Source organism: Nansenia antarctica, assembly GCF_963989245.1.
Source record: "Nansenia antarctica genome assembly, chromosome: 11".
Classification (NCBI taxonomy): domain Eukaryota; kingdom Metazoa; phylum Chordata; class Actinopteri; order Argentiniformes; family Microstomatidae; genus Nansenia; species Nansenia antarctica.
The window spans coordinates 18704073-18717820 of NC_137681.1; the positions used below are offsets into that span (position 1 = coordinate 18704073).

The 13748-nt window shown below is 43.9% G+C and overlaps 2 protein-coding genes across 2 annotated transcripts in view; both read left to right on the top strand.

Annotated features, from left to right (window-relative positions):
• Window positions 1-3935, top strand: part of top2a (DNA topoisomerase II alpha) — a gene marked incomplete at both ends in the record, with an annotated part of 21561 nt that extends 17626 nt beyond the window's left edge. The window contains 5 exons of the mRNA XM_080542421.1: window positions 1850-2051; window positions 2295-2353; window positions 2499-2615; window positions 3014-3372; window positions 3777-3935. Coding sequence (XP_080398547.1) covers window positions 1850-2051; window positions 2295-2353; window positions 2499-2615; window positions 3014-3372; window positions 3777-3935 — 896 coding nt within the window. The remainder of the gene's footprint in view (window positions 1-1849; window positions 2052-2294; window positions 2354-2498; window positions 2616-3013; window positions 3373-3776) is intronic.
• A 4104-nt stretch (window positions 3936-8039) lies between these two features.
• LOC308167943 (gap junction delta-3 protein-like) lies at window positions 8040-9643 on the top strand (the record flags this gene model as incomplete). Its single annotated transcript, XM_080542422.1, has 3 exons — window positions 8040-8374; window positions 8678-8875; window positions 9289-9643. 3 exons carry the CDS (start codon window positions 8040-8042, stop codon window positions 9641-9643), a joined length of 888 nt encoding a protein of 295 aa, XP_080398548.1.
• Between the last annotated feature and the right edge of the window lie 4105 nt (window positions 9644-13748).

Genomic DNA, 13748 nt, shown 5'->3' on the forward strand with positions numbered 1-13748 from the left:
CTAACCCTAACTTCTCAAACAACCAACTCTTACCTCTCAGACAACCAACTCTTACCTCTCAGACAACCAACTCTTACCTCTCAGACAACTAACTCTTACCTCTTGAACAACTAACCCCAAACTCTCAAATCACTAACAATCCAACAGAATTCAGTAGATTAAAAGAAGTCAGTCAGTTAAAAGTGTCCTTTCAAAAACAACTAACCGTAGCTTCTCACCATATCAGTCTCACTCCATATGTATTTGGTCTGTCATATCAATCTGTATCTAATTAATCTATCCTAGGTGTATACAAATCTAACATGACATAGTAAGTACGTACTGTAATAAACTGCAGCCTTTTGCCGTCAAGTGTCTCTGAACTTGGGCTAGTCTGTGTATTTGTCTGTTGACCTTTTCCTCACAATGGGGAATGATTGGTGGTTTTTTAACTGATAGTCAGTGAATGAATCACTTCCTCTCTAACTGTCTGTGTGACCCCAGTTGACCTCTGTTTAGGCCCATCTTAGATGGAGCTTAGATAGCTTGATTACTGACGGTGTTGAATTAGATATTTCCTACTCCTACTTGCCGTCCATCAGGGAAGGCTGGTGGAGGCAGAAATGGGAAGATGGGCTCATTGTAATGCATGGGATGGAATGTGGCTGTCCTGCACACATTGTTAAGCCGTTTAGCATCTAACCCAGACCTGGGCATTGTACGGGCCGTACAGCGATTCTGATTCTGGCCGGCCCGCGAAAGATCGCATGATAATAAAAAAATAAAATAAAAAAAATATTTTTAATAATTTTCTAATTATCTTATGGGTGGACTAGAACCGCATTGCTTTTATTTTGAAGCCCATTTATTCTCACAATCATTTTCAGTTGCTCATTTCGCCCCCTGGGAATTTTTTTTATTGCCCACCCCTGATCTAACCAAAAGTGCAAATAGTGATATAAAACATGATAGTGTTGTATACGGTGGGTAGAGGTACAGTACAGGCCAAAAGTTTGGACACACCTTCTCATTCAATGCGTTTCCTTTATTTTCATGACTATTTGGTACATTGTAGATTCTCACTGAAGGCATCAAAACTATGAATGAACACATAGGAATTATGTATTTAACAATAAAGTGTGAAATAATATAATATATATATATATATATATATATATATAATATTATTATAATATATTTTATTAACAAAAAATATATATATTTTATTAACAACAAAAAAGCAAAGGGTGGCTACTTTGAGGAATCTAAAATATAAGACATATTTAGAGTTATTTCACACTTTTTTGTTAAGTACATCATTCCACATGTGTTCATTCATAGTTTTGATGCCTTCAGTGAGAATCTACAATGTAAATAGTCATGAAAATAAAGGAAACGCATTGAATGAGAAGGTGTGTCCAAACTTTTGGCCTGTACTGTATATACAGGAGATGGTTAGCAGTAAGCTGCTTTAAGCAGATGCATAAATTAGAGGCTATATCAAAAAGAGGTATGTAAAAATGTGCAAAAATATGGCATGTGCAAAGGTAGTAGTGCAAAGGGTAATTGAGTGTTCACATTGGCCAGGGGTGTGTGCAAAGAGCAGTAGTGCAAAGGCTAAATTGGTTGTCCACAGTGATCGGGGTACCAATGTCTAGCACCCACTCTACCAATGTGGGTTAGGGTTAGCGCCCATCTGTTAACTTGAAGGTCACTATTTATAAACACAGTCATAACACAAGACACCTTTGTCTTTTGTTTTCCTGTATTGTCTGGTAACGTCCTGTCTGTGTTGTTGGCCACGAAACAAATTAGCATAAACTACTGATTGTCAAAGTTTGAATTGAATCATGCTGTCCCCCCCCCCAAGGCAAAGTGAAGTACAGCATGTCCAGCAGTGAGGACAGTGAGGACGGCATGTCCAGTGATGACGACCGGGGGAAGAAGAGCGCTCCTAAGAGGGCAGCGGTCATTAGTGATGATGACGACTCCTTCGCCCCCGAGCCCAACACTGTGGTGGACAGCGAGGCGGACTCTCCTGCACCGCGTCCCCCCAAGGCCCCCGAACCCACGTGAGTGGCTGCAGAGAGAACTAGACACTTACTCTGAGTGGTAGAAAGTGCTTTACCACAGAGCTAATATTCGATAGGTTACACTCTCTTGTCTTAAAAAGAGTCACCTACTTTATGACTAAGTGGCCAAAAAATACGTGCAATGGATTAAGCTGAAGCATTCCACACTTGCTTCATTGTGAAATTTACTGCAGTGATTTTGCTGGTGTGCTCAAGAAATGATTTAAATATCTCCTCATTTAGGAAGAAAGTGGTGAAAAGCCAATCAACCACAGTGAAAGAAGCCAAGAGTAAATCCAGCTGTAAGTATATCCCTCCGTTCAACTGATTAGGAGTGCTTTAGTGGCTAAATAACACATACAAGTAAGAAATAAACAATAGGAAAGAGAGTCCTCAAGTATTGCGGAGTAGTCAACGGAATGTGTTTTTATGTTTATGTTTTTGTAGCTCAGTCGGATGAAGACGCCATGGTGGAATTTAAGGCTGCCGCCAAGCCCAAAGCTGCCCCCAAGGCTAAAGAAGCTGCCCCCAAGAAGCCTGCCGCTCCCAGGAAGAAAGCTGCAGGTAACGGCAGCAAGCTCCTACATCTTCATCTCTGTCACCTTAGCTGCCTGCTTCTATTACTAGGGCTCCGTTTGACCTTGTTAGGTCACAGGGTCAGGAAAAACTTTAGGCCTTTATAATAATGATAATAATAATAAAGTGTAGCCTAATATTAATGTCAAACCTATTTTACGTGACTGTGTACTCTCAATTACTTTGGTTTAGTAATTTTGTTTGTCGGGGGGGGCGGGGGGCACTGAAACTCACCTTGCCGGGCCACCAATTGAGTATCAGTGCTGTAGATTTGACTAGTTAGAGAAATTTAACTTTGAGTGATTGGAGAACTGAGGTCAGGAATAATACATCCATATCTATCTCTATACCAACTCCTAACCTTGTCGACCCTCTGTCCCCTCCAGACGTGAAGCAGCCGTCTGTCCTCGATATGTTTTCCTCCAAGCCTACAGCCAAGAAGCCTACAGCCAAGAAGCCTACAGCCAAGAAGGCTGCTGTAACAGTGCTGGACTCCGACTCAGAAGGAGAGGCCGCGGCCCCCGCGCCGTCTAAAGCCCCCCCAGCCAGGAAGGCTGCTGTAGCAGCGCTGGACTCCGACTCAGAAGGAGAGGCCGCGGCCCCCGCGCCGCCTAAAGCCCCCCCAGCCAAGGAGAAGGTCGGCCTTAAACGCAAACAAGTCCTGGACAGCGAGCAGTCGGACAGCAGCTCAGACGACCTCATGTCCCGCCTTAAGGCCAAGAAGACCACCACCGCCACCAGCAAGGTCAGTCAGGTCAGGGGGGAGTTGCAACCTGACTGGGGTTTGAACCTGGGTCTCCCACTCACTGAACACCTCTGGCAATGCTACTTGTTTCATGCGAGTGGTTCCACACCGCCGCTGCTCCAGTAGGGCTACTGTGTTGACAGTGTAGCGGTATTGATGGACATTCTTTATAATGCATGGAATGGTGTGAGGGAAGGTATACAATGTGTTATTCACGAGACTCATATTTGATAATTCATCTTGTTGTAGCTGTGACTTGTATGTGACCCTGACTGATCCTGACCCCATGTTGTTTAGGTACCATGGAAGTTAAGTGGCTACAGTTAAATATAGACGCTTTCGAAACCCTCACTTCCATCTGCTCAATTATTGATCCATCTCTCTTTCCTTCTCTCTTCCTATAGAAAACCAAGAGATGGGATGACGACGACGACGACAGCTTCCAACTCTCAGACAAGGAAGCAAAGGCACCCGTTGCCGTGGCAGCCAGGAGCAAGACTGGCCGTGCCAAGAAACCGGTCACTTACGCTGACTCTGACTCCGATGAAGACTTTGACTTGTAGACATCTTCCTCCTTCCCTCGCTAATATGTCTAAAACTCTTCTTTTTGTCCTTTTACTGCCAGGCCAAATACAGGGAGAGCAGATCTGTTAGATTTTAGTCACATGACCTGATTAGTTTTAGTCTCCCTTTTCTTGAAACCTGTTTGGTCTTCACTTTTTTCTATATCCATGTCTTGTCTTGTCTTGTAAATATTTCGCTGGATGTCTTTTACATTTTTGTATAATAAATAAAGTTAGTTGCTAAAAATATTTCCCGTTGTTGTGTTTCTTTAAGTAGGTGAATTGGTTTGTTTCGAACAGAACAAGTTGTTCTTCTGCCTAGGGGCTAACGGATGTCTTTTCAAATCTGACTCACCCAGTAATTTCACATTATGTATGTGAGGGAGTGGGTGTATTTTTTAAATAGTACGTAACACATTAATAATGTGAGTTTCCCATCCAAATCAGCTGGTAATTCTGAAGGAGGAGCTTGGAACCCTTCATCTCATGACTAGGTACTATTTCAAAGTTCTATGTGAGAACTGCACAACAATCGTCTCACCTAGAGGCTCATCTTGGGGTAAGTGTTAGAGTAGATGAACTACTTCTTTGGGACTGAGAATGAGTGTATTTCTCTGAAATGAAAGCGACTCATACTTTACCTCCAATGGAACCAGCAGAACCAGTTTAAATCTTTTCAGTGTCTTTTGGCTGATTTACAAAAGTATGTTTGTGTACTGTTATGTCCCAAGACCCACCATGTTTGTCTGGGTCTAATACACTTTAACTGGAATTCATGTCAAATTGACTTAGAGGTGCTGATTGATGCTTTCGAAAGAAAATAAGTTGTTTTTCTTCATTTACCAGACGGGATACACTGTATATTTGTCCATAGTGTGTAACTATACATATGGTATGTGCTTATAGAGTTTTGTTGTGTAGGGTTTTGGTGGAGGAGAAGTTCCACTAATTGCTGATTTATTCTCTCACTCTCCTGCCAAGTATACATAGACAAAGTGAGACTGAAACCGAAAGCGAAAAAAAAAATAAAGTAATTGACCATGTCCATTTAAAAAAAAAAAAAAAAAAACTTAGTCTTAATAATTAGTCTTATACTAATACGATGTCTATTGAATACATGCACAAAGTCAACTGTCTGGCCTACCCAACTTACATACCACAAACACAAGTCTGTACTGTAGCTATCCTTCAGTTCTGTTGGTGATGGGGTGGTCTCCCCTCCCTTGGTGTGCCCTGTGACCTGCCCTAGCCCACCTACCATCCTACCAGCCATGCTGACAGCTGCTAGTCTCTCCTACTGATGCTGGGCTAGGGTGGCGTTCCAGACTGTGTTGCACTCAGTGTGTACCCTGCTCCTGTGATCCCCGGGATTCGAACCTGGGTTTCCCCACATTAGAAGACATGCACAAACTCGCTGAGATGAAGCCTTACGGCGTTCACTCAGGGAGCTAACGGCTGTCTTCACTGCAGGGTGCAGGCAAGGCTGTCAGAGTGTAGAGGAGGAGGTTCGAAGGCTCGTCGCGTGATGTACCTTTGAACCGCCTCCTCTACAGCGACCCCCAGACAGGCCAGTGGAGCCACCGTCAGCAGCCCTAAAGAGGGACCCTTCCTGTCATTAGGGAAGAGCTCATCAAGAACAGGCCCTCTAGAGTAAACATGCTGACTAATGTTTAGGGAATGCTTTGATATGCTAGATTAGGACACGGCAGGAACTTCCTTTGCGTCGCCGGCGCCGCCCTAAACCAACAATCATTACGCGCAGCACAGGTTGGCACAGACCAACAACTCTTACTCTTAATATGTATACATTTTTGGCGTTTAGCAGACGCCTTTATCCAAAGCGACTTGCAACAAATACATTTGAATAAGTAAGTGAATCATCTATCCACCAGTCATAGCAGGAAAACGTAATCTATGCTCAGGCCAGGGGCCATTGGCAGCCATAGTTCGAGAAGAAGGAAGATTTTTTTCTTTCTTTATTTTTTTATAACAGTAGAGAAACTGTAGAGGGGAAGTAGATGTCTCAGGAGGCACAGTTAAGGTGTAGCCTGAAGAGATGGGTTTTCAGTCTACGGCAGAAGATAGGGAGTGATTCTGCAGTCCTGACAGCAGTGGGAAGCTCGTTCCACCAGCAGGGTGCCAGGACAGTAAAGGGTGGTGACCGGGTAGAGGCGGTGGTGCCAGTTGGCCAGCAGAGTTGGAAGAGCGGAGTGAGTATTTAGGTGGTGACTTGCTTGCAGGTAGGAAGGGGCTGTTCCCTTTACCGCCCAGTTGGCGATCACCAGGGTCTTGAATCTGATGCGAGCTGCTATCGGGAGCCAGTGAAGGGTGCAAAGGAGAGGGGTAACAACATATCAGTTTTCTTACCCCCACCCCCCCCCTCTCTCCCATCAACCTCTCAGCATCACCATGCAGAAGACTGAGGGGACCAGATCCAGCTGAGGTCGGCTTTGACTGGCTCGTCACAACTTGAATGCATAAAACCCGTCAGGAGAACTAGTTCTCTCAGAGTCATGGATATCTCATTCCTAACGGCTGAGCATTGGACAGGATTAGTTGTAGTTTTTCAGGGTGTTGATGAGAGATGATCTGGAGAACTGTGTCGCTTATATTGTTCAAGAACATCCCGTTGTGGAAGGGCGTGTGGGCAAAGTGTAACTGCCATTAAGGATGGTCTTGATCATCAAAGGAATCTGGGTGTTGGTTTTGGATTCATACTTGTAATCACTTGTGCACACTGTGCCCGAAGCTCTCGACAGCTCAGTGTGCGTGTGTGTGTGTGTATGCGCGCTTGGGCTTATGTGCCAGCGCATGTGAAAGAAGCTAGACAGTTGTTCAACCAGCCTTCCTACTAGTACAGGCATCAGCTTGTTTTCGTCATTTACGGGTCAATGATTTGTTGGGGACTTCATCTCATCTCATGATCCAATGTTCAAGTCATATAAAAAATAAAAACCTCTTCCCCAGGCCAGATGAAGTCAAATGTACAGCATGCCTGGTATTTTGTTTACTGATATCAATATGCTTTCAGGAATCTATTCAATGTATACAGTATTTATTCATTCAATGTAAATGCCTGTTTGATCGTGTCATCAAGACCTCTCTCTTTCTCCTCATTTTAGACCAAGTGCAGAGCAGAGGTTTTGGTCCCTGAGCTGACACTGGGTTCGACGACTGCCTATTAACACTTGCAGCTGAATACAGGTATTTATTTACTTGTGTATTTAGGAACTACTTATGGTGTAGAACCCTAACCCTTTGTGAAATAAGATCCTCCGATTTCTGCCTCCACCAGCCTCTACTGCAGTAGATACATGTATGTAGGTAGCACCTACATATTTGAGAGGCACACATTATATACAAGACTGTGACCACCTGGAGGGGGGCAGTGGCTATCAATAGGAGGAGACCACATCGGTAGTAGTCTGTTCAGGTCCATCAGAGTACAACAACAGGGCTGTCAGTCAGGATCAGGCAATCAAGTCATTGGTCCTGTTTATCAATAGCCAGGGCTAAGTATTTTTTTAAACATTTAATCTGGATCAGATCCAACTGGCTGATTTCCCCCAAACTACTCGAAATCTGCGAATCATTCTGATCTAGATACAACGTTTTTAAATACTGGGCCCAGGCAACCTGTTGGTCCTGTTTATCAAGTCATGGCAACCAAGTTCTTACTCACTCAAAAGCCTGCATTTGTCTTGTTTCACATTGTAGATTAAAGTATATTGGCCCTAAAGAGAATTGTACACTTGTTTGTTACCCAATCAAAACATCTGTTTTGTTTTCAGATCATGTAAGGGGTTGGACCTGTCCAGGGTTCAACCAGTTATCAACCCCCTCACATGATAATTCAGATGGTATTGCTAAAGCTGCTTTAAGGAGTGGCTGATGGAGCAGATAGCTTCTGGCTTGGAGAGTTTGACATTTTGAAATACTTCAGTGACTCACAAGGATTAACTAAGACTCGATATCTTGAACTATATCTGAAAACGAGAAGAAATTAACGTGGAGGAGAAACACCATTCAACCTGAAACTGACTGACTTCCAGTGGACAGTCCCTCAGAGAGCTTAGGGACGAGCCCAGGTCTAGCCTTCTCATCATGGGTGAGTGGGGCTTCCTCGGTGGCCTCTTCGATGCTCTCCAGGCCCACTCTCCCATGCTGGGCCGCTTCTGGCTCCTCCTCATGCTCGTCTTCCGTATCCTGATCCTGGGCACCGTGGCCAGCGACCTCTTTAGCGATGAGCAGGAAGAGTTTGCGTGTAACACCCTCCAACCAGGCTGTAAGCAGGTGTGTTACGACATGGCTTTCCCCATCTCCCAGTACCGCTTCTGGGTGTTCCACATCGTGCTCATCTCCACGCCGTCCCTCCTCTTCCTCATGTACGCCGTGCATCACCACAACAAGAAGGGGACCCGTGGGCTAGGGAGCACCAGGTTAGTAGTGTCAAGGATAGCTGTGTGTGTGTGTGTGTGTGTACATGTGCGTCCCGAAGCCTTATCTAACAGTAGTCTTGCCTTTTTAAATGTTGTCTGCTGTCTATTTATTCAACTTGTATCATTGTAGGATTACTGTTCAAGTACTGTTGGATTATTGTTTGATTTCTGCTACACAACCACATTGGTTTACTGCTCAGTCTGTGACTGTGAGATGCCCATAGATTCCACCAACTACGACTACGAGCTTCAACTGATAGTGACGATGATAACACAGTACATTCCTCAATGTCTCCTCCCCAGGACGAGTCAGCTGAGCCGTGTAGAGGCCCGTGAGGAGCACCACCTGAGGCGTCTCTACATCATCAACGTGGCCTTCCGTCTGCTGGCCGAGGTGGCCTTCTGCGTGGGCCAGTGGTGGCTCTACGGCTTCCGCGTGGAAGCCCAGTTTCCCTGCAGTCGCTTCCCCTGCCCCTACACCGTCGACTGCTTCACCTCCAGGTAAACAACGTGGGCAAGCCTGCACACGGTATATATACAGGTGACAGGCAGGGTTCAAACCGAGGTCTCCCACGCGGAAGACCCAAATGTCTACCATTATGCCAACAGGACATCCTCAAGGTCTGAGGGACAGGACACAAGGTTTTAGACAGGGCTACCTCATCACAAGAGTGAGATTTCAAATCACTTCTGATACATGCTCCCTTGAGTTTCTGTTTTTTTTTAATAGTGCAGGCAGAAAGTACTATTATGCCTGCACTACTATGTGAATCTACTTAAACACTACTATGCTAAAGACTACAGTACTACTATCCTAAACAGACATAAGGGTTAATTAAATATAAGAGCATATCATTTTCTATGGTCAAATCAGTCAATCAATCAATAAATCAAACCATCTGCTTCCCCTCCAGGCCCGCAGAGAAGACGGTGTTTCTCTGCTTCTACTTCGTCGTGGGCGTCATTTCGGCGTTGTCCAGCTTCACAGAGTTCTTCTACGCTTCGTTCAAGTGGTTTTGTTACAGTAAGGACCATTTGCTGGAGGAACAGAACTGTGTCTGCCACAACCTGCAGAACCTAAAGCAGGAGGAGGTGGAGGGGAGCGGGGGGGAAGAGGGCGGGGGGCACAAAAAGATGCGGGGCAGCAAGACAGCGTCTGAGGGAGGGGGCAGCATTGCTTCTAAAGCGAAGAGCAGTGGGAGCAGGAAGGTGTCCAGCGTCGGACGCAAGAGCTGCAGATACCCCTCCACCAAGACAATGATGGTGTGAACATCAAATACCAGAACCCCAAGATGTGTTCGAACTACAGTGCCCTGCAGTGTGGGACAGTGAGGCTTTTGTTGTTCTTCTGGCTCTACTCTCCAGAAGTTTGGATTTGAAATCCAACAATTACTGTGAGGTTAAAGTAGAGATTGTCCGCTTTTATTGGATGGTATTTGTGTACATAGTGGTTTCACCATTCAGAAATTACACCACTCTCATTGCAAATATTTTTGGAGAGTTGGGCCGAAAGAAGAAAAAATGCTTGACTGCCCAATTACTCACGCAGGGCACTGTAAACCACTTTGGATAACTCCTGCATCTGCTAAATGCCAAAATGTAGCCTAAATGTAATACCAAAACCCCAAGATAGTATGAACTACATACACCAGAACTGCAAGATGTTGTGAACGACACCAGAAACCCAGGGCACAATGTGACATTGATGATGTAAAAGTGGCTTGATTTAGATTAGTTGTAAAGGATTATTAAATATAAAGAAAAGTGGTACTGGATGGCAACTTGATCCCTTCAGAGATGTTTTATTCACTGATGCATTTCAAAAAGCTTCCATCCAGAACCTCTTCTCCAGCGGTCCAAATGAAATTGAAAACTTTTGTTTTGAATGCCATTTTAACCAAGGATTATTACATTCAATTATGTTCAATTTGCGACTTGATGCTGGTAGCATTACAATAGACAACTCTACCAATGGTATAATTCATAGTTGAGGCAAAGCTCTCAATATAAACCATTTCTGGTTGAGGTAATAACAAATGATGTATGGTTTATTTGATACTGTGATACTAAGACAGAGAGTTGATTCTAACTTTAAGGAGAACAGGAGACGTCATGCAATCTAGAAGTCAATCTTTGACAGGAACTGTCCACTGTTGGGGAGTCATAACAACAAACCGATGGTGATTCTGCTCCCGGCCCAGGCCGACTGTCTGGAGCCTGTTGTCTTCCAACCCAGACGGATGGGGACTCGGGAGGGACAGTATGTTGTGTCTTCCGAATCTGGTTGTGCCTTATTGTCCACATCTCCCACGTACACAAATTTAACTTCTAGAGGTTTGCTGATGTTAGCTATCTGAGATTTATTGTTATTATTATTATTATTTATAAAGACTGCAATTTCCATCTTAAACATTTGTTGGTCGAGGTGTCTGTCGGAACAAGAAAGATTTATTTTCAAAAGCTGCATCTATTATTCCCAGCCGTAGTGAGACATGTTTGGTCTGATATTTCATTAAAATTAGACTCTGTCATAATGACGTCACACACGTGAAAACAGAAACTTTCATCAAATATATTATAGCGAACAATAGCTCCTCTACTGCTCTTCACTTTCATTCTTTCCATGTCCCTTGGTTTCTTATTTTTTTGGCTTCCATTCCGAAGCTCACAACTGCACAACAAAACGTTTGACTCAAGGGTTCTGTCGCAACACGCTCTACTCGCTGTTCCATCTCCATTTGATGAAAATCTGTCAGTGTCGCCCAACTCGGGGTTGCAATGCTATGGCTTCATATCCCAGAGCACACGAGGAGGAGCATGGGCACTGAGATTTACTATGCACTGATGATGGTTCCTTCATTTTCAATGAGATCATCTAGGCTACCTTTTTATTGAAGTTCCTAATATGTATGCATGGTACAGCATGGCATGTTTTTTGTTTATAGACACAGTCTTTCTCATAACTGCATACTGCTTAATTATGCTAAATGTATTTAATAATGCTGTAGTGTAGCGAGTAGGCATTCCACTTGTGAGTGAGTTTATAATAAATGCACTTGATTCTCAAGTTGAGATTTCTGTATTCTAAGGTTGTGGGTGCGTGCGTGCGTGCGTGCGTGCGTGCGTGCGTGCGTGCGTGTGTGTGTGTGTGTGTGTGTGTGTGTGTGTGTGTGTGTGTGTGTGTGTGTGTGTGTGTGTGAGTGAGTGGCTGGGGAGATTATTGTGTGGGAAATCTTATCAGTGGGCTACCAGTTTGATAGCATTCCTGATTCCATTCCATGCGTTACAATGATCCTCTCATTTCTACCTCCACCAGCGCCCTCTGGTGGTTACATTTCTCTCAGTGAGACTGAACGCGTGTTGTACCAGTCACAGTGATAAGTCTGTATGATGTTATTAACAAGCAAGTACTGTACATGATTTGGATTTTTACTGTACATTTCCTACATTTCAGATTTGTATACAACATTTTTTTTTTGGAGTAGTCACATGCACATGCTATATAGATAGTATTGTATTGGGTTTATGGCATAGACACAGGAAATACATTAATGTTCTTACGAGTTACTGTATGTACTGTAGTTAATAGGCTACATAAGATTCTGAGTAATACAATTAAAAATGATGTGCCAAAATTGCATTTGTATTTTTGTTCTCATTTGGGCCTAAAATACATTTCTGTTGCCATGATGTCAATAAAGGATTCTGCCTGGCCATAATGTTGAACTCTAAATGTCAATGTAAATCCCTGACATTGGTCATTTAGTCATTTTAATAATTGGAGAACAGGCTTATTGTAGCATGGAACGGAATGAGGAATGTGTTTGACATTTTTCTACATTCCATTCCATGCATTACAATGAGCCCGTCCTCCAATGTCTACCTCCACCAGCCCCACTGTGCTACCCCACACTATGCAGGCAGCGGCACAGTCTAAACTACAATTCACCTATTTAGTAGCCATGAAACAATAAACTAATCAGTATACAAAAAATAAACATTAGACGCTTCCCAATAGGTTCCTCCCATTAGATTGTCCTCCAGTGTCTTTTGAGAAGGAAGCAAGGTGAGAAGATGTGAGGAATATCCTTGTCTGATATTTGGAAGCCGCATCATCCCTCCACTAGATGGCACTACTCTCCCACTCACTCTTAAATGGTCTTGAGAGAGATGTGGCAATTCAATAAATTATTTTTATGTCCTCATCATAGATATATTAGAAAGTTGAGGAGCAATATAGTTACAGAAATGTTTTGGTTCTCTTTTGCACATCTATAAATATGTATTTTGCTACCTCATTATTCATCATTGCATACATATAGCAATTATGTTGGGCAAATGCTAACAGAGATACACAGCAGATTTCAGCTATGTTCCAGGGGAGGCTGGTGGGGGTAGAAATTAGAGGACAGGCTCATTGTAATGCATGGAATGAAATGGGGAATGATATCAAACAGCAACATACTGTACAATAGCTGTGCAATTTGTTCATGGTGTTTCTCTTTTCAACATATGCTCATGTGGAGTAGATCATGATCTTCAGCTTTCCATATGAACAATTGGATTTGAAAAATAGTGTCCCTTACACATTTTATGTAAATGGACTGACTTATATATAGCGCCTTATTCCACAGCGCTTTACAATGGCCTCTCATTCACCCATTCACACACACATTCACATACCAATGGTGGCAAGCTACCATGCAAGGCATGGCTCGCTCATTGGGAGCAATTTGGGGTTCAACGTCTTGCCCAAGGACACCTCCGTATGTGGCCAGCAGGGGCTCGAACTGCTGTTCTGCCGACCTTGCGATCATTAGACGCCAGCTCTACCTCCTGCGCCACAGCCGCCCCAAATGATGTGCGTTTGAGGTGTGTAAATGGTATGATAGAAATGCTATTTTGTGCTAGTGTCATCATCCTCATTGTATGCCGCCATGACAATAGGTTACACATCTTCACTGTTTCCAATTACTTTTATAGCTATTTCCCTGCTACTTCCCTGCTATTTCTCATGTCCTGAACATCGTCTAACAACTCAACTGTCTTCCAAGTATTTCTGGCTCAAACATCCTTCCCTCCCTCCCTCCCTCCCTTCCTCCCCCTCTCCCTCCTCCCCCCTTCCCCCCCCAACCCGTTCCCTGGACGCAGCATAAATGCAGATTGTGATGCGGCTCCAGTCTTTGATGTGCTTAGAACAGAATTATAGATGTCTTTACGTAACCACCCTCTCTCTCTCTCTGTAGAGAAGAGAGGAGAGGGAAGAAGAGGATTAACAGACTCAAGTTTTCCTCTACTCTCTATCTCTCTCTCCCTCTCTCAATTGTGAATTCTTGGGGGCTGCGGTGCGTATGAGCATCTGTCTGTGTGTCTG